This window comes from Achroia grisella, unplaced genomic scaffold (assembly GCF_030625045.1).
Source record: "Achroia grisella isolate CSIRO2021 unplaced genomic scaffold, CSIRO_AGI_Agris_v1 utg1847, whole genome shotgun sequence".
Lineage (NCBI taxonomy): Eukaryota > Metazoa > Arthropoda > Insecta > Lepidoptera > Pyralidae > Achroia > Achroia grisella.
The window spans coordinates 2,618,286-2,637,888 of NW_026712687.1; the positions used below are offsets into that span (position 1 = coordinate 2,618,286).

General features: G+C 30.9%; 3 protein-coding genes across 3 annotated transcripts in view; 2 read left to right on the forward strand and 1 right to left on the reverse strand.

Annotated features, from left to right (window-relative positions):
• LOC131841561 (E3 ubiquitin-protein ligase CBL) overlaps window positions 1–3,782 on the forward strand; it is a 97,179-nt gene extending 93,397 nt beyond the window's left edge. The window contains exons 10-13 of the mRNA XM_059189880.1: window positions 734–1,004; window positions 1,460–1,572; window positions 2,045–2,984; window positions 3,331–3,782. Of these exons, the coding sequence (XP_059045863.1) occupies window positions 734–1,004; window positions 1,460–1,572; window positions 2,045–2,984; window positions 3,331–3,548 (1,542 nt within the window). The 3' untranslated portion in view covers window positions 3,549–3,782. The remainder of the gene's footprint in view (window positions 1–733; window positions 1,005–1,459; window positions 1,573–2,044; window positions 2,985–3,330) is intronic.
• Window positions 3,783–11,190: 7,408 nt separating this feature from the next.
• On the forward strand, window positions 11,191–12,205 carry LOC131841605 (uncharacterized). The gene is made up of 2 exons (XM_059189926.1): window positions 11,191–11,235; window positions 11,717–12,205. The coding sequence occupies exons 1-2, from the start codon at window positions 11,191–11,193 to the stop codon at window positions 12,203–12,205; spliced, it is 534 nt and encodes a 177-aa protein (XP_059045909.1).
• Window positions 12,206–16,036: 3,831 nt separating this feature from the next.
• LOC131841590 (uncharacterized) lies at window positions 16,037–17,075 on the reverse strand. The gene is made up of 2 exons (XM_059189911.1): window positions 17,010–17,075; window positions 16,037–16,582 (listed from the first exon to the last, which is right to left on the reverse strand). The coding sequence occupies exons 1-2, from the start codon at window positions 17,073–17,075 to the stop codon at window positions 16,037–16,039; spliced, it is 612 nt and encodes a 203-aa protein (XP_059045894.1).
• Between the last annotated feature and the right edge of the window lie 2,528 nt (window positions 17,076–19,603).

Below are 19,603 nucleotides of genomic sequence, written 5' to 3' on the forward strand. Positions count from 1 at the left end.
AGGCTAGTATAATATGTACATAAAATGTAATGCATATATGGTATCTATCGTTATCTTTGTGCCCCTTACACATTTTAATAACCACACGCATATGGTCCACCCATGTGCGGCCCAAATATCCACCTAAAATTATTCAAAAGATTTGAAGAGCTTCTTTCACATAATTCACGGAACTTACATTCGACAATAGAACAGCGTCGACGGCACTGTTCGTTCGAGAATGAATTTGTTATACAATATCCCTGGACAAATGGCCGAGCGCCATCTAGTGTTATGTTGATTGTCTGGTACCCATAACACAAGCTTGTGTTATGGGTACCAGACAATCAACATAAATACTGTTAAGTATATACATCTATACATATAAATAAAATTGAAGTGTCTGTTTGTAAAACTCAAAGAACCATTTTTTACTACATGCATATGAATATAAATACGGTACATATCTACACCAAAATAACATTTTTTATAATTTTTGTCTGTCTGTTTGTTCCGGCTAATCTCTGAAATGGCTGGACCGATTTTGACGGGACTTTTTTGGTAGGTACTTTTATTTTAGAAAAATAAAGTTAAATACCACCCGGACGAAGTCGCGTGTACTGCTAGTAATATATATAAAAACACCGATACAATCATACTTATGAAACAAAATGATCGAACCCGCGACCGTCGGAAGTAAAGCGTACTAAACTGCTAAATCACCGACACCGTCATTGTGACAATGCGGCCGCAGGACTGGGCGGAGTTCAACGCGGCGACGTCGACGATCGACGCGCTGCGGCCCTCGGTGCGGTCCCCGGCGGCGTCCCCGCGGCACTCCCCGCGCGGGGGGCGCCGCGCCGCCGCCGCCCCCGCCGCCCCCGCCGCCGCCCCCGCCGCGCGGGAGAACGCCTACGGGGAGCTGCGCGCGCCGCCGCTGCCGCCCCGGAAGAGCCTCTCACCCGCCGAGCCCGCGCTGGCCGCCGCCTCCAGCGTGCAGGACATCGCCGCGGCCACCGCACAAGGTACTCACGTTGCAACAACGAGCATGACGGTTACCGATAACGTCTACCTCGCCGCCGCCTGTACGATGTACTAATTATGCTAAAGAGGAAGGGGGAGACGGATTGAGTAAATAGCGACTAGTGACCCCGTTGCTAGCAAAAATATTAATAACACGACAATTTACACAACGCCATCTAGTCCCAAACTGAGCAGTAACTTTGCGTAGTTTGGGACTAGTTAAAAATTGAATGGCTCGTTTATACAAGAGCATGAGCTATTTTATAGAAACTCCTCTCCTGTTAAAGAAATGAGCGTATTAATAAATTCACAGAATATATTATTTGGTAACATTGTTTTATCTTTATGTGATACAAAGATTAACAATTACATTTGAAAGTACAAACACCCTCATGGAAAATACTGATAACAAACCAAACTGATCCTTTTTTTTGATATTGATAAATATATTTTACAGAACCGAGAAGGCGGTCTTCATTAGAACCAGAGCCGGACTCGCGACATCGTCTGACGTCTATCATCACAGGCTCCACTGAAACAATCACGGGGATCATTGACACTAGACATGAGGTAACAATAGACTACTAACTTTAAGAGAAGTTAAGTTTAAATGTAGACCTCCCCAATCCAATGTGGACGGCTATTCTACCCACTTACTACCTTGTCAACCTTGTGATTTGTTTATTTTACTTGTCTTTGTTACTCTGGATAATTATCATAAAAGTGCTTCTATAATATAATTTAATTTTCTTTAGATTCCATAATGCTGTTTTTGCCCACCGTGCCAATAATACCGCCGGCCTATAACGGCCTATATTTATTTAATATTTTCTACTAAAATTCACGCTATATCATTTAAATGAAGCACAAATACCTATTATATACCGGATTTTATTACCTTTATTTATTTTATTTTTAGGACTAGTCTCATGGAAATGTTCCATGAGACTAGTCCTAAAAATAAATATTGCAATTGTAAATTGACTATTACTATACATTGATTTGAAATAATTGTTTCATAATTATAATTTATTCATTCCAGGTGCCACCCGATCCGAGAGCGTTCGAGAAGCCTCGTCGCGCGTGTACGCCACAATCGAATAGCCGGCCATTACCGGCGCCTCCCCTCGAACGCCAAATAGATGACAGACTATCAGACCCAAGAACAGACTCTAGATCCGATAAACAAATCCAACAACAACACGAACCCCGTACTCAAATACCTGTGATAGAAAACCGAGAGCGACGTACACCACATGTAGAAAGTAGAACCAATTCAGAAAGTAGGTTAGAAAGACATCCCACTGAAAGACCGGTGCCTGAATGTCGACAATCAGATAGACAGGCGCCGAATCCTCCAGAAAAACAAGAAAGAAACACTGTTAATTCTACTGAAAAGCACCCACCCACCGTAGACAGACATATACCTAATCAACCAGATAACAGATTACCAGAAAGACAAGCTCCGTCATTGTTAGAAAATAGATTGAATTCAGAAAACAGGGTTCCTGATAGATGTCCACCCAACTCGGTAGAGAAACAAGAGAGATTACAAGAAAACCGTTTAGTAGATAGACAAATGCCGGATATACGTCATCAAGAAATTAGAGATCGGCAAGTACCTGACAGATTAGTGCATCCCCCAGAAAATAGGACAGATAGACAAATACATGTCCCCGAACGACATGTGCAAGAAAGAGATAGACATGTACCTTTGCCAAACGAAAGTAGGCATATAGAATTTCGTCATCCACCTGATAGGCCGCCTGATAAGCCAGATAGGATAGATAGATCTAGTTTCGATAGGGATAAGGTAGAAAATAGAGCGCCGCCACGGCAAAGGTCGCTGCCATCGACGACGAGTGGCAGTGTGGACCATCAGCCCACCAAGTCAACGACAATGCCCAAGTTTCCATCGGAAGATATGAAAGATCCTCCGTATGAGAACGTTGTGGCGGAGAAGAATGAATTGCCTTTAGGACGTAAGTAGTTTTATATAATCATTATTATATCTTGCCTTTATCCCGTTATTTGACCTCACTGATTTTGAATTAGATATTCGCCAATGGATATTTTGTACATAGTACTTTATTTTAATCATATAATTATAGTTGTATTTGCTTGTTGATCACAAGGTTTATCTAAAAAAAATTTCTTTTAAGTAATCGGGTAGTACTAGGATCCTGGTTATTAGCGTAAGTAAACAGCTTCGAAACATATATCCGGTTAAAACTAAATATTAATTCTCACATAAAAACTCCCGTTTTATCCTCTAGGTTAAAATAGAGAACTAATTCGCTTTTGCTAATAAGTTATTTCTAATTTCAGCAAAAAAAATCAACCCCCTTACGCACGATAAACACGGCAGAAAATACGGTGACAACGTGTCGTATGAAAACATTAATTTGGACTACATTGCACGTTTAGTAGGTGAAGGGTACCCCAAAGACATAGTTGTAAGAGCATTGGGCATCACACGAAACGATTTGGAGATGGCTTGCGATATACTACATGAGTTTGGTTCGAAAGTAACTAACAAGTGTTGAGGTATATTGTACAGAACGTTCGGTGAGGTGAGTGACTCGATTTTGAAGGAATTGACAACTTTATGTCAACCAGATAGGGTGCTATTTATGATTATTTAATAATGAAACTCCACATAATTTTATAATTAAAACTTCTTATTACTGACGTTGTAAAAGTGGGAGTAAAAATGCTAACTTACATAAGAATAAAAAACATGCACGTTCATTCAGAAAAAGTTTTATTTGTATCTATCATGATTGAATGGTTAACGGTATACGCAGGTGGGTACCAGTAGATGATAATACAATATGCATGGAGTTAGTTGGTTAGCCCGTCGTGGTAAATTCATGAGGAGTCTAACCTGACATGGTACATTATTAGCAAAATGCTCATTAGTTCCTATAATTAGCAATCTCCTTTCCTCCTAAAGAATTGTATTATTTTATTTTTAAAACTTACACACTTGCAACTATACTCATACTTCGCTGCTTTTTTCGCCATAGTTATAGCCCATTGTTCCTTGTAGAAAAATACATGAGCACATAAAGGGCTCCGCCCAACACTTAGTAGGAAACCATACAGAGATTATTTCGTACCCACATTAAAACTGCTTATTTATGGAAACTATAAAAAATTGAAATTTCTTCAATTTATATTCTTAAGAATATAAATTGAAGAAATTTCAGTTAAATATAAAATGAAGAAATTTGTTCTTACGTATTCAATGGAAAATTATTATAAGCTCATGCTAATATTTTTAGTTTGTTCTATAGAGAAAAGTGTGGGTCTAATAGCAATCAAACAAGTACTATATTTACACAACTGTATTATTTTCTATCATTACGTTCTTTCTTCATTTATGATAATAAATGAATAAGAAGTTCATCGTAACGTTTTAGAATGAATTAATTAATCAATTAATTTATAAATCATCAATCGAAGTCACTCATTTTACTGACGTAATAAGGGAATGGTTATATTTTCTATGCCTGATCAGGAAATCAACAAATTTGAATGAAAACTCATTTACCTGTTCCTTGAAATTCAGAATTATACTGTATTTCAATACCAACATTGTTTGGAATAGGCTTTTCCTGATCATGCATTTTCAAATATATTGCTCATGTTAATGAAATTACTAAGTCAAAACAATTTGTACCTTATGAGTGTAATGATAAGTCTGATTTTGGCGTCTTCATTGTTATGACAAATGCTTATGACGTTCGCTGGATAATCTGTTAAAAGTTCCATTACGGTGCCTCAATATAGCTGAATATTTAATTTAATGTGTACATGAATAATTTCTTTCAACAACTTTTATTTAAATATAAGAATTTAATAAATTCTTCAATAATTAATTATTACCGAATAAACCAAATAATGAACTAAAATCTTCTGCTACTTATTACATTCAAATATGAATAAAATAGCGTTGGTATTGTGTATTTTTTTTATTTTGAATTAAAATAATTCTTCAATCATCTCCATAAACTAAATAATTCAAAAAATTAACGAGTCATTTTGTCATATTTTGGATAGTAAATAAAAGAAATGTAAAAACTAAAATTCTAGTTAAATCTTAAAATACACTAAAGATAGTTTTCACATTATTGAAATTGTTGGTGTGTTTTTTAAATAATTTTTTAAAAGAAATGTAAATATTATAATGTGTTTTATAAAAAGTAATGTAATATTTTAGATTTTTGACTTCCAAATTTGAAAATTGCCAAGATTTAAAATCGCGTAATTATTACTATATTATTTTCATATAAAAAAATATAATTTCAAGAGATAATCTGTTCTCGATCTTTTGCAATGAAATTTATAAATGAGGATATGAATTTAAATAATATAAATGTTTTTAATATGACAGTCTTTTTTTTATAAATGAAGTCCAAAAGGTCTATTAGAGGTCCATTAGAAAGTCCAATGTCTATCCGCTTCAAGTCGATATTTTAAAGTACGTATACATTTGTAATAAATCACTGGGATGCCAAATCTTAGTGTTTGTATTTAGAAATGAATAGTCGATTAATACCAAAACTGAATCCATTTGAAGTACATTTGGTTCACAATTTAAGGGAGCGATACACGATATCAGAAAGAAAATTATGTTGGAATAATGACTCGCTGTTGTACGTTGAACGGGTAACGATAACCTTAAATAATTTAACATTTATATGTAACAAAGATTCCAATTTTGTTGAACATAAGGAATGTTACTTCCTTCGACACATTCGGACGGGTGTACATGTATTATACATTCAAATCTTCCTTTTTAATCACGCTATCTATTGCTAATGACTGCATTAACATCCGTTGCGTAGTTTTAAAAGATCTAAGCGAACAAACACCAGAAGCGACTTCAATTTATACTATGTAAAGATGAGGCATGCTAATGTGGAGACATTACAAGACTATTCTGAACCTATGGACGAATTTATAGTGCCATCGTAATAAAATTGTACACAAAAAAAGCAATTATTACAAAGGTATACGTGACTTTATACAGCTATGATTGGAGAAATGCAGTTCTAAAAAGTGTGATAGTATTATAGATTTATAATAAATACAATTCAAAGATTAGTTGTTAAGGTACAATTTTATTATAATTTCGCTTCCACTTAACGGCGGAGCACACATGCGACTTGTAAAAATACAAAAGTAAAATTAAAAAATAATCTCGCCTGGTATAAATATTTAAGTATGTAATTTTTAAAATGAACATTTTTTTTATTAATAAATAATTGCTACGTCCACTTTTAATTAGCGCGTGTGGCCTTCGTCTAAGCATTAGTAACGAGTAGTAAATATTAATTCCAGTGTTTTCTCAATTAATTTTCTATCAGTATTTGTCTGTACTCATAACAAGATATACGAGGTTCGATGTAAATATTTACATGTAAAATAAATATTACTTATATTTTCATAATAAAATTGCTCTCAATATGTACTACTTAAATAGTGATTCACATAGAATATATTTTTTCATATTTATGTGTATGTAAAGATAAAAGTTTTGACACTTCGACTTATGACTCTTTGCAATATTTAATACATATTTAGCTGTTTAATAATGTTATTGTAAATATTAAAATTAATTTCCATTTAATTAAAACGTGTTTACTATTTTTATTATTTAGTTTTTACCGTGTTAACGTCTTACGCGTTCAGTATGAAGTTGCTCAGGACTAATGATTGTTACTGTTTACGAACGGATAGAACAAAAGACATAGTTAATTAGTTATACAACGGTGTGTAATACTACTAATTAGTGATTAATCCAGTTCAAATTGGAATAAATAATGAATGTATAGTTTTTTAGACATTTTTCGTGTTGTATTCACTGTGTAACATAAGTGACATAATCAATTTTAAGTCCTGAGCGAATTAATACAGCAATGTAGGCAAATTAATTAGTTTTATATTAGATGAAACTAGATTTATGCCATCATGATTTTTCCTTTTATTGGACGAGCTTACAATCTACACGATAAATCTTTTGACATCATATTTTTCTAAAGTAAATGATTACTGAAAGAACAATAATGTTAAGTTCACTCTTCGCTTATAATATATACATATATTTTAACATGCTTAACAAATATCTGACTGATTTCTTAGATAATAGTTCATCTAGTCTTAATAATCTTGTTTTACTAACAATTCGTTTAGAAATCGATAATCCGTAAATTGTAATAATTGTAATTTTTAATATAACATTTGTAATAAAATAGTATGTAGATTTTACCCACTGAAGTTTAGATAATTACGAGTAATTACATATCCACCAGATTACTAGTCAATAGGACTTTTGTCATAAAAATGCAGACCTATATAGATACAAATGTTGCACTTTTATGACTCAAGTCTTCAAGTTAGTAGCTTGTAATCTTTAGGCTGTATACACTTATCGACTATATTATCAGTGGATAAATGTTTAAGTTACAATGTTCCTGAATGCCTTTATTTTTGTGATGAAAATAATTTAACTTAATATTATCAATAAGTGTGTACTAGTCTTTACAATAATACCTATTATATAACCAGTTGTAAAAATATGATCCAATAATAAACATATTAACATGTTAATTTAATTTATTGAATTTTACTTTTTTATTCTTAAAAGATTGTCAGTGAAAAGTTTTAATATTTCTAAGGCTGTTGATATACAGTTGGCCGTTCTCACACATCTTCAATGAATGCGTGGCATAACAACCAAATCTGCCAATCGCAATAATCGCATTCAATGCAATCTGACGACTAACGGATTGTATATTACCATCCTAGCATAATCGCACAGGTGCCTTAATTTTTCTTATATATATAAAAGTATTTTCCTGACTTCTTAATTACACTGTTTTGAATGTACGAATTTTTAACAAATATTATTAACTACAGTATAGTCTAAACCGATTAGGTATATTTTATTTTAATTCATACTAATCATGTCAATATTGATTTTGTTTTATTATTACTCCGGTAACAGGCTGTTGTTACTGTTTTATTAGATCTTATTAAAATAGCAATAAACACAATAAATTCTCAATTTACTTTAAAATATTCTATTAATAAAATATAAAACTTTTCATTGGCATTACATTAAACAATTCATTCACACAATAAAAAAATATATTTATACCACGAGTATAAAAATACTTCAAGTTATTTCATAGGAAATTTATCGGCTATTTCCACTAATTTATATTACGAGGTGATCTTGTTACAATGAGTTGTGATTTAAAATACTTTCTAATAATAAAAAAGTAAAAATTAAACTTCTATATTTTCTTTTATTTAAATACGTATAATAAATATTAGTAAATTCTTTAATTTAACGCTTAAATTATTTATTGCAAATGCGATATGAATGGAATAATGGAATTTCATGCACCTGATAAAATAATACCTATTTAACACTAAAAATATTTAACGAAAATGTTTCATTAAAAAACATGTGCTTATGTTGTCAATTTCAATAACTTAAAATACATGTTCATTATAATACATTATTAATGAAATTATGAATAATACATATATTATTTCACTATTAATGAACACAATTTATATAATATAATCATTAGTAACACAATTCTTTTGCTTAGTTACTTTTGTGTTTCCGTGAATATATTTTTTAATAAATCAATATTTAAACGCTAAATATGTTAAATTAAGAAATTTAACCATAATATTGTTTTTAATAAAAATCAATCTGGTATTTATTACACCTATTAATGTATTCAAATTATTTTTAATAATTTTCATGATTTTATACCACTTGTAATATAATTGGTAAATTTAATTACCACAGTTAAGTCACGTGTCTATTTTGTTATACAATTTTTTGAATCACTTCAAAGAGTGAGGTACTATGATCTGATGTGAATCAGTCGCCTTATGTTTGAGAGAGCCGCTGTTTGGGTCAATGAATCTGATTCATGGAGAATCATATCAATGGACAATATATTGCGGTTAAAACACCAGCATATGCACTTTCATGCACTTTTACTAATGTTAGTCTATTATTGTTTTTCGGGTTGATCGGAAGAAATATGTATACTGTGGGATACGTAATAGGAGCGATATCAGAAGTTACTAATATTAGTAAAATTTATAAATTTATATTGTAGTATTTAAAAAAAATCTATTCTACGTTGCCATTATTAAATTCGCCAAATCTATTATTATATTATATATGTATTTTGTAATATGTGCATTATACAAATTATAGACATAAATACATATGTCCTAAATTAAATATGTACTATTTTTTAAAATTTATAACAAATTAAATACATTTAATTGCATTTCATTAAAAAAATCTATATTTTAAAATATATGTTTTAAAATTTTAGAATGAATATGTAACTTCTGATATATGTGTACCTATGAGATGTATTTATATTAAATTAACATCCAAATGATGCGTTGAAAATTATTTTAAATTTGTTTTATAATATAAATTTTTGTATATTTGTTAATAAAACATTTATTTTCTTATTTTAAATTGAAATTAATATTTGGTATTGATCCAATATTTTGTTCGTACATTGAAATATTGTACAAATTTTATTTTCAACAAAAATTCGTACCTAATTTCATTAGTTGATCATCCAATTTATATTAATTTTGAATCCTCGAATGTTAATATGTATAATTTGATATTTCGCTTAAAATATGTTGTCGGAATGTTCTGGGAGGCTGTCTTGTTTTACGCTTTAGTAAATACGTTGCAAAATATATTTAAGTAAGTAAAACCTATTATGTTTTTCTTTTTTTTCTATAATCCACATGTATTCGAAATCTCTTCGAAGAAGGTCGACTACAAAATGGTCAGAATAATTCTAACAAATAGCTTCATCATCATCATCATCATCGCAGCCCGGAAGACGTCCACTGCTGGACATAGGCCTCCCCCAAAGATCTCCAAACAAATAGCTTATGAGTACAATATTAGTACAGAGGTAGGCTTTAGTACGAAGTCTTCTGCATGAATAACACAAATCAAATTAAAAACCATTTATTCATATCATGAACGTAATTTTTTTTGTATTTTTATTGTACAGTATGCAGATTCAATTAAGAAGAACTAGCAAGAAACTTAAAAGATTTTTTTTTAAAAGACATATTGTTTTCGGTTTGTATTTATAAATGTAGGTGTCTATATCTAACATTAAGTGAAAATCCCGAGCAGCTTGTTTTATTAAATGTATTTCGGCTGCAATTTTAGATAAGACAGTGAAATTAGAGATGGTGGCAAATTTTAGTCCCCAGGAATGGCAACTCATGTGCCATGTCTGTCATAATATAGCTTAATGTCCATGCTATTTAGGTATATATAGAGGCGACGCTTACCACTTACCTTCAGTATGGAGTAAATCATTACTCAAGTGAAGGATTTAAAAGACATTGTAATCTAATAATAGATTACTTGAAATACTTATAGTACACAGTCCAGTTACATCAATTCGATTACTTCGATTGAAATAATTATGAGTAAAAACGTAAAAATACATTATATCATGTGGACGGATAGGCGATATTTTATGTAAAAAAAGCAGAAAGTCGCGTAGTATACTGTATAAATCACATATAATACATATAGTATTATATGTTAGTATCTAACAAAGTAGGTATTACATTATATGATTGTACTTAGTCTGAAATATCTACTTCCTTGTCAATTCCTGAAGGGTCGTGACCACCTGGAATGCTTCTTCCAAACAATGCCAAATGGATCGCCGATTGTATATATTTCTCTTGACGGCATCTCGAACGGAATCGGTTCATAGTGCAGGTGCCCTACCTCTGGCCCTTCCATCCACTTGACTTAATATTATACATTTTTCCAAATTATATGGTTCCCGACTGATCACGTGGCCGAGCAAAGTTAGGAGACGCTGGAAGCATACAGTAGAGAGACGGGTTCTGATACCTAGTTGTTCCGACACATCTCGAAAGTATCTATTTTGGGTTTAACATGCAGTCTTAAATATATATAGGTACCAAATACTTGAAGTCAATAACAAAATTGTTTTTGATTACTATTATGATTATTTCTCTTACGTCAATTTTAATTAAATGCATCGTACTTTTCAATCATTGTTGTACTTATGTATGACTGGACTTCAATATTTTCTTTATTGTTATTGATTTTTAAATATGGTTGACTCATCTACGTTATTTCATATTTTTATTATTATTCAGGTAAGTAATACATTTAGTATTAATTTAAAATTGTAATGATATATCAAGTGTAAACACTTGATATACATCGATATATCACAGCGTTACTCCCGATGGTCGGGGGTTCTATTCCTTGATATACCTAAATATTTACAAAACCTGTAACATTATATGTACCTAATGATGGTCTCGGTGACCTAACGGATTAACATACCGCCTTACTACTGATAGTTGCGGATTCTAGTCCTTGCAAAATACAAACATTTATATTAATGAGTATGATTGTTTGTTTTGGTCTTGGCGATTTCTATAATAATATCTGGGTGTATATTTACGAAATATATTTTTAAATATTTCTATGCATTGTTTAGTGACTATAGTACAAGTTAGGATAGATGTTTGTGTTGTCTTTGGTTATTAATATATAAACGAATATCATATAATTTCATAGATTTCATTTGAATTGATAAAATTCAGGTAAGTTTCCTATTTTTTTTTTCAGATAAAATATATTTCTACACAATTTGCAGAACATGTAGATTTACAAAATGTGGGTGAAATCATACACAATGGAGATAAATATAATATTTTAAAACCGACCTTCCACGTTGTAACCGATTATTTTAAGGATTTCATGATGAGAAGAGACAATGAGGATTTTCCATTAAAAAGAGTATTCATTGACAAAAGTGGTTTCAGACACTATTGGACTATACTTAATAATAACCAGAAAACTTCCAGAAAGATAGATATCACAGAAAATTTGAAAAAATACAAAATTGGTGGAAAAGTTACAAATGCAAATAAAATTATCAGTGAAGCGATAACTACAAAAAATACAATAATCAGGAAAAAACCTAAAAGAAAAAAGAAAATAAATAAAGAGGATGAAAAAACTCTTCGTCAAAGTGCAACGAATAGAACAGTTGCTACAACCTCATTCTTTTGCCCTTTCTTTGGAGTTATAACAATGTCTGCCTTTGTGGACTGATATAATATTAAAAGTTTCACGTGTGATAATTATAAAAATACTAATAAAAAATATAATACTAATAATCCATCATGACAATTCATCAAAAATTTAGGTACAATGCATATTTATAGTTTTAGACTTAAAACTGACATTTGATTACAGTATTTTGATTAAATTTTTATATTTAAAACAGTATAAGTATTACAATACTAAGTTAATTGTGTGGTCATGCCTAACACCTATTTACTTTGACTCTACGTTATACCAGTGGCACTCAATGAGGAAGTAGCCATTATTATTGCTAAAAGTTGCATATAGATGGCGTGATTGGTATCGATGGAATTCTTCATAGTTTTGCAAACGTTTTAAAAAACAAAACTGTGTTTTCAAAAATGTTTAATCAATTTTTAAAAAGTTATATATACATGTTAAAATGAAATAATGCGTTTAGAAAAGTAATTTTCATATATTTACTCATTTTGTTATTTTCCAGTACTTAATTACACTTTAATCAGTGCTAATATGGGGCTCAATGTTTTCAAAATGCTTTCATAGATGGCATTGTCGTCATTTGTATCGGCCTAATTAAATGTCTTTTTTATATTTTCCAATAATAAGCACTTAATATATTATTATTGTAAATTAAACATATAAAAAAATTTTAAGTAAATTAAAAATAGCCGAACAAGCAAGTAATACTATTTCCAATAATACTTATGTAGTGTTATCCATTATTCCAATAATAATTATGAAGTGTTGTCATATTAAAAATAAATACATGTATTATCGATTTTTTTGAATAATCGATAACAGGATTTTATTACAGCGCATTATTCGATGATGCTTTTAATGAGTCGTTGTGAACAGTAAATTTTCATTATTTTGTATTATATCAGTGTTCCGTTTCAAAGAACGGAATATAGTAGTACATTATTAGTGTCGTTGGTTATTTACATTTGTACTGAATAATCGATTACATAATAATTTAAAATATCGAGTACGAATCGTAGCTGTCTTCAAATACTGGCAACTGGTAAGATTAAAATAGTAATAGTAATAAAAAAAAGAGAGAAATCGACCCTAACTCGAATACCATAAAGTTGATTTTCCTTTTTCATTAATATATCATAGCAGTTTGTTTTTAACTTGCGTATGACTCTGTGGTATGATGTTTAACGTGTATTGTTATTGTACGGTGCATACATTTCAAAAATTATATTTTAATGTAGGTACATACATTTCATACATGTCAAAAATTATCTTTTAATGTAGGTACACACATTTCTTTCATACATTTCATACATGTCAAAAATTATCTTTTAATGTAGGTACATACATTTCTTTCATACATTTCATACATTTCAAAAATGAACTTTTTATGTAGGTACATACATTTCTTTCATACATCTCATACATTTAAAAATTGTATTTTAATGTAGGTACATACATTTCATACATGTCAAAAATTATCTTCTAATGTAGGTACATACATACATTTCTTTCATACATTTCATACATTTCAAAAATTATATTTTAATGTAGGTACATACATTTCATACATGTCAAAAATTATCTTTTAATGTAGGTACATACATTTCTTTCATACATTTCATACATGTCAAAAATTATCTTTTAATGTAGGTACATACATTTCTTTCATACATTTCATACATTTCAAAAATGAACTTTTTATGTAGGTACATACATTTCTTTCATACATCTCATACATTTAAAAAAATATATTTTAATGTAGGTACATACATTACTTTCATACATTTAAAAAAATATATTTTAATGTAGGTACTACATTTCTTTCATACATTTCATACATGTCAAAAATTATCTTTCAATGTAGGTACACACATTTCTTTCATACATTTCATACATGTCAAAAATTATCTTTTAATGTAGGTACATACATTTCTTTCATATATTTCAAAAATTATCTTTTAATGTAGGTACATACATTTCATACATTTCAAAAAGTATCTTTTAATGTAGGTACATAACACCCCATGCCAGACCCCTTGTATTTGGAAGAAACTTAAAAATAATGCCAAAAATATTAGATGAATATATTTTTAATACGAATATTGTTTTATTTTTGTTCATCAACTTTATCCCTCACTAACAATACTAGTAGTAGTACATAACCTGGTTTATACCGCTAAAGATATTGAAAGATATACGAGTAATTCAGAATGTTATCAAGTTCAAAATAAGCACACATTACTTGCTTAGATAACAGAGTAATATTACTCGTAATAAAAATATTTGTAACACCCATATGTATACTACGTATGTATAGTAAGTACTTACCCTGCGGCGCCGTGAGACTCGTCTACCTCATCTACTAACCAATAGGAGCGCGCCTCTCGTGTTTCCAGAAAGTTCGCGACTAACGGACGATATAGTAGTAAGGCAATGAGTGTCCCAGTGACATCATTATAATATTTTCTCGTTAAATTTTATTGTAATACACAATTCCGCACTAAATAACGTGTTACCCCGTTACACATTTCTAATAATGAAAAACCTAGACCAACCCTGTTCACTTAATCTTACAAGATCTGACTTTAAAAATTACGATATCATCATATAGCCTTTCATTTCCCCTTTTACTTTTTCGCATTAAAAAGTAGCCTTTCTCAGGGTCTACATTATCTGTCTACCAAATTTCAATTAAATCAGTTCAGTAGTTTTGGCGTGAAAGCGAGACAAACAGACAGACTGAGTTACTTTAGCATTTATAATATTTGTAAGAATATCGCTATTAAAAATAGGGGTTGGTGAAAGACGGGTGAAAATTTAGGCGTGTATGTATTTTCAATGTAACATTATAAATGAATAAAAAATTGTCCATAATACAAAAAAATATTTTTTCGGGGTAGGCCACCCCTATGACTTAGGGGTATAAAAAATAGATAACAATACCTCAGACCTGGCAAGTATACATATCAAATTTCATCAAAATGTGGGAGAAATATGGCAACTGACACTGTGATACAAAATTTATATATAAGATATAGCGGAATTCTCATTAGGGAAAAGAGGGGTACATCGTAGAATACATGAGGTATATACCAGTAAATTAATTGTAGCTAAAACCAGTCTCTTAGACATAACGATTGAAATAAAAAATCATATAGCCCGATTTTGATACGTACGAGTATAAAAGTATCAAAATCGGGCTATACGTATAGCGCAGACGCGTTACAACATATCAAAAAAATAGGCATGGAATGTAAAATACACCATAACATAATAGGTATATACATTGGCACATAAGCCATATCTGCAGAGTGTCGGCTAACGATATTATACCTACACATTTACATTGAATCTTGAATCGTCCCTAATGAGGTACACGATACAGTTACCTACATATCTATTATATATATATCTTTGCAAAACAGATGTCATGTAGACTGAATTGACTGCCATCTATTCTCATGCTTTGTTACTAAGCACCCACTAGTAAAACTGCTTCAGATCTAGCGACATCTAGCGGCTACGGTGGCGAAATAAAATAGCCCGAAGAATAGCCCGAGTTAGGAAGGAACCATTTTCTTGTATGGGATGGGGTATCTGTATGTAATATTATGTTATCTGTGGTTATACTGAGAAAAATATTTGGTAGTGATGCTTCATAGATTTTATTAATAAAAATAATAATACTTTATTAATTTCTCCTCACACACGGGAAGCAACAAAATCATGTAGTATATTTGATAATACAATGCATACATTTATTATTACAATCAAATTAATAATAACAACTTTGATAAATAATAACCGTCTAAGTAATGCAAACTATTAATTTATTTTAAACTTAATAATGTTATAATCTTAGCCTTCAGGGTCTTTCTTCTCTTTGTCTTCGTTCATAAACCGTCTATTAAATCTTCTTGTCATATAAGGATCATCGTTTTCTTCGTCAACTTTGAATTCGTTAAATGTATTCATGAAACCATTCAAAGCAGATTTAAATGCTCTTCTGTAACTTGTCACTGGCATCTTCTCTCTTAGCATAACTACCGGCTCAAAAGGAATTACCATACCTGCAGCACTTGCTATAAGAGGCATCAGTGGTGTTGGGAAATAATATGATAAAATCTCCATTGCACCATTAACTATACAAGTTCCCATATTCCTCAATACATTGTTTACTTTAGGTGTTGAAATAAATTTCATTATCGGAAACGTTACTATTGTATACAGTTTAGCAGTGAAATGTTTAGGACGTTCTAGTTCATTATTCTTCATTTCTATAGTTTTTATATCATTGATGTTTACTTTATCTGCAGTATTATTATTTTGTGTTCTGTTATTATTTTCAATAATATTAGTTTGAGTTGTGTTTTCATATTGGTCATTTATTTCTGGTTGTTGAGGCTAATAAAATGTGTATACTTTAGTTTTGATATAGTGAAGTTAGATAAACAATTTTTTATTGATTTTGAATTTAATTTTTTACATAATATTAATAAACATAAATTTAATATAAGGTTATATGTTAATGATATTGTTATGGATGGTAATAGTTATCTTCCTAGCCATGGCTACTTCAACAAGAAATTTACTACGATAGTTTCTAGAGAGAATCACGTGTAAATCAAACTGATGGTACTGATACCAGCGGTTCATTCCGATTTAAATACTAGATGTAAATTTAAATTTACTAAAAAAACTTGAGTAACAGACAGAGTAAATACTATATGCTGACTATTAAAGTTACTTTAATTGTAAATTTTTATTATAATTTATTGGTCAAAATAATGAGTTCATATTCCTTGTTATGATCGTAGACAAAGATACTTACAGCTCCAAAAATATAACTAAACAACGAAACAAATACAAAGTAAAATATATTCATTTCTGATAACATTGTAACTATAATATATATTGAACATATTACCAGTAAAGAAATAAAAAACCTATAACAATACAGTAGTATTACATATATCAGTTAACTAAACTAATGTTTAAACCTTGCTTCTTCTTACCTATAAACATGAACAGCACCAATATAACAAAATATTTCTAAATAATTTTTTACCCTGACTCTTTTCCATTTTTGAGGACATTTGTCACTGCCATATCTAATCCTTCAAATAAGAACACAGTTTAGAATATGCTGTTAACAATAGAAATAAATATATATATAGGTAATAGCATAAAAAAAAGAAAACTTATATCTGGCAAGAGTACTACATTACTGGTATATGTGTGTAATAGTAATCTCCTTCCTTCTTAATACACGACTTCATGATTGCTGATGAGTTTCCGGAATCCTTCTTGGCAGGTTTTGGAAACCTGCCAAGAAGGATTCCGGAAAAAAGGGAAAAGATTTTACGCAATTCAGAATATATTAAAATAACCTTTTAGCGTCATTTACACTAAAATATTCAACATATGGACTGATGTATTCCCTAAAAAGATACTGATTATAATTTATGATGAACACCATGATAGTTTCAACGTTAGCTCATATATGTATAACACTACGCAAATGTCTTTGTACGAAAGAGCTACTTCTGGCTGAGTATACTTTTCTGATTTTAATCAGCTTAAAATAGTTGGTAGGTAGATGTATAGTATAATTGAACCATGTTTTGTTTCAGGCAACATTGCAATTGAGGCGATGAAAAATAAAACACGGGCGACCAATTTTTCATGCGACAACATTAATTAATAACAAATTCATCAACGTTTCAGTAAATTTTATACCTACCTTTATTATAGGTACTGTTACCAAAATGCTGTTATTTTTATTTATTATAATGTCGACTGCAATTGTGTATTGTTTACCGCAGGTAATATATTAGATACATTCTAATTTATTCACTAAACTTACATCAGTTGTCTAGTAACTATAACACAAGCTCTGCTTAGTTTGGGACTAGATGGCGCTGTGTGAATTGTCCTGAGATATTATTATTGTAATTTCTCGCTTTAGTATTCTTAAAATGATTCTATTATAGCTATAATGCTAAACCGACCCCTTGGGTCCGGCATCGGCGTCTCTTAGACAAACCATGTGGTTTCTTCAGTGAGTAAGAATCTCATACACCTACCTCGACATCCCTGTGGCGGGTAAATGACTGAGTGAAGATTTTTCCACATGTTAAAAATAAAGTACCTACCTACTAATATTTCGACACGCGCTAAACTAAAAAAGTCAGTTCGGCTGTTCATATTTCATCAAATTTATAACAAAACATGTTTATTATTTTATTTTAATTAATTTAATGAAACTCGGTACTTATGTTATTGTTTAATTATAAATTAGTGTCTCATTATATACAGTCAACTACATCAGTGTGGAATGACGAACAAGCTGACGGCCCACCTTTGTGATAAACGGTAACCGTCGCCTATATACATGAACAGCACTACAAATATCACATTATGTTGTAACTCCACTGATACCTCCAATTTCAAAATAGTAGGATGTCTTACCTCTTACCCTGTAATTACCCTGCCTTATCATACATTTCAATCGAAACACGTCGGGGAAAGGGTATTGTTAGCAATGTGGACAAATTGCTAGCAATATTCCATGTAAGGTTGACCTCCTCGAGGTTCCTTTTGGAAATCATCATGATATATTCCTGGTGTATTTGTTAGACTATTTAACTAACCTGACCTCATGATCTTATCATTATACACTGGTTCCCCAGCGTAAACCGTTAGTGTAAGCAAGTGCACCATTAGATTATCATCCATTAATAAAATGAGGTACCCACACAGACGATTTTTGTACAAAATATACTTTGCTTATAGCGCTCAGGGTATATACTATTATTCTTATAGTAATAATGGACATTATTAAACGCATTTATTCTTCTTCCCATTCTTCTTTCACTACAGGTTCCCTACGATTACATACCAATAGGTCGGGACGCCCGAAAACTATTCGGCCGCGCACCTCACCCTTCTGACGTCAACTTAAATTACGAGAGATTGTTCCCGTCCCGACGCAAATGGAATATTTAACTGAATATTACATAAATAATATTTAGTACTTATCATATTTTGTTTTATTGTTTCCTCATAAGTATATCATAAAAAATATATGAAACAACTAGTTGACCCACGCAACTTTGTCTGCGTCACACTGACTTGGCATGATTATACTTCGCTGTTTTAAATTATAACCTGCGTGTTATTCTGATGTATAAGCTTTATTATTGTAAAATTTCATCAAAATCTGTTCAGTAATAATACTTGCGTGAAAGAGTAACAAACATGCATCCGTCCTTCCATCCATACTTAAAACTATCGTGTTAATAAACAAAATATATTTTGCAGCTAGGTGGAGCAACGATGTAAAGTTAACAACTGTATGAGAAGGGTTGAAGTACTTCCTAAAGGATTTTTAAGTACCTAATAATGTTATAATGAGTTTAAGAT

Coding starts and splice junctions, on each gene's coding strand:
- LOC131841590 (XM_059189911.1), bottom strand. CDS start 17,075: ATGTTATCAGAAATGAATATATTTTACTTTGTATTTGTTTCGTTGTTT. Junction 16,583..17,009: donor TTAGTTATATTTTTGGAGCT/GTAAGTATCTTT, acceptor ACATTTTATTAG/CCTCAACAACCAGAAATAAA.
- LOC131841605 (XM_059189926.1), top strand. CDS start 11,191: ATGGTTGACTCATCTACGTTATTTCATATTTTTATTATTATTCAG. Junction 11,236..11,716: donor ATATTTTTATTATTATTCAG/GTAAGTAATACA, acceptor TTTTTTTTTCAG/ATAAAATATATTTCTACACA.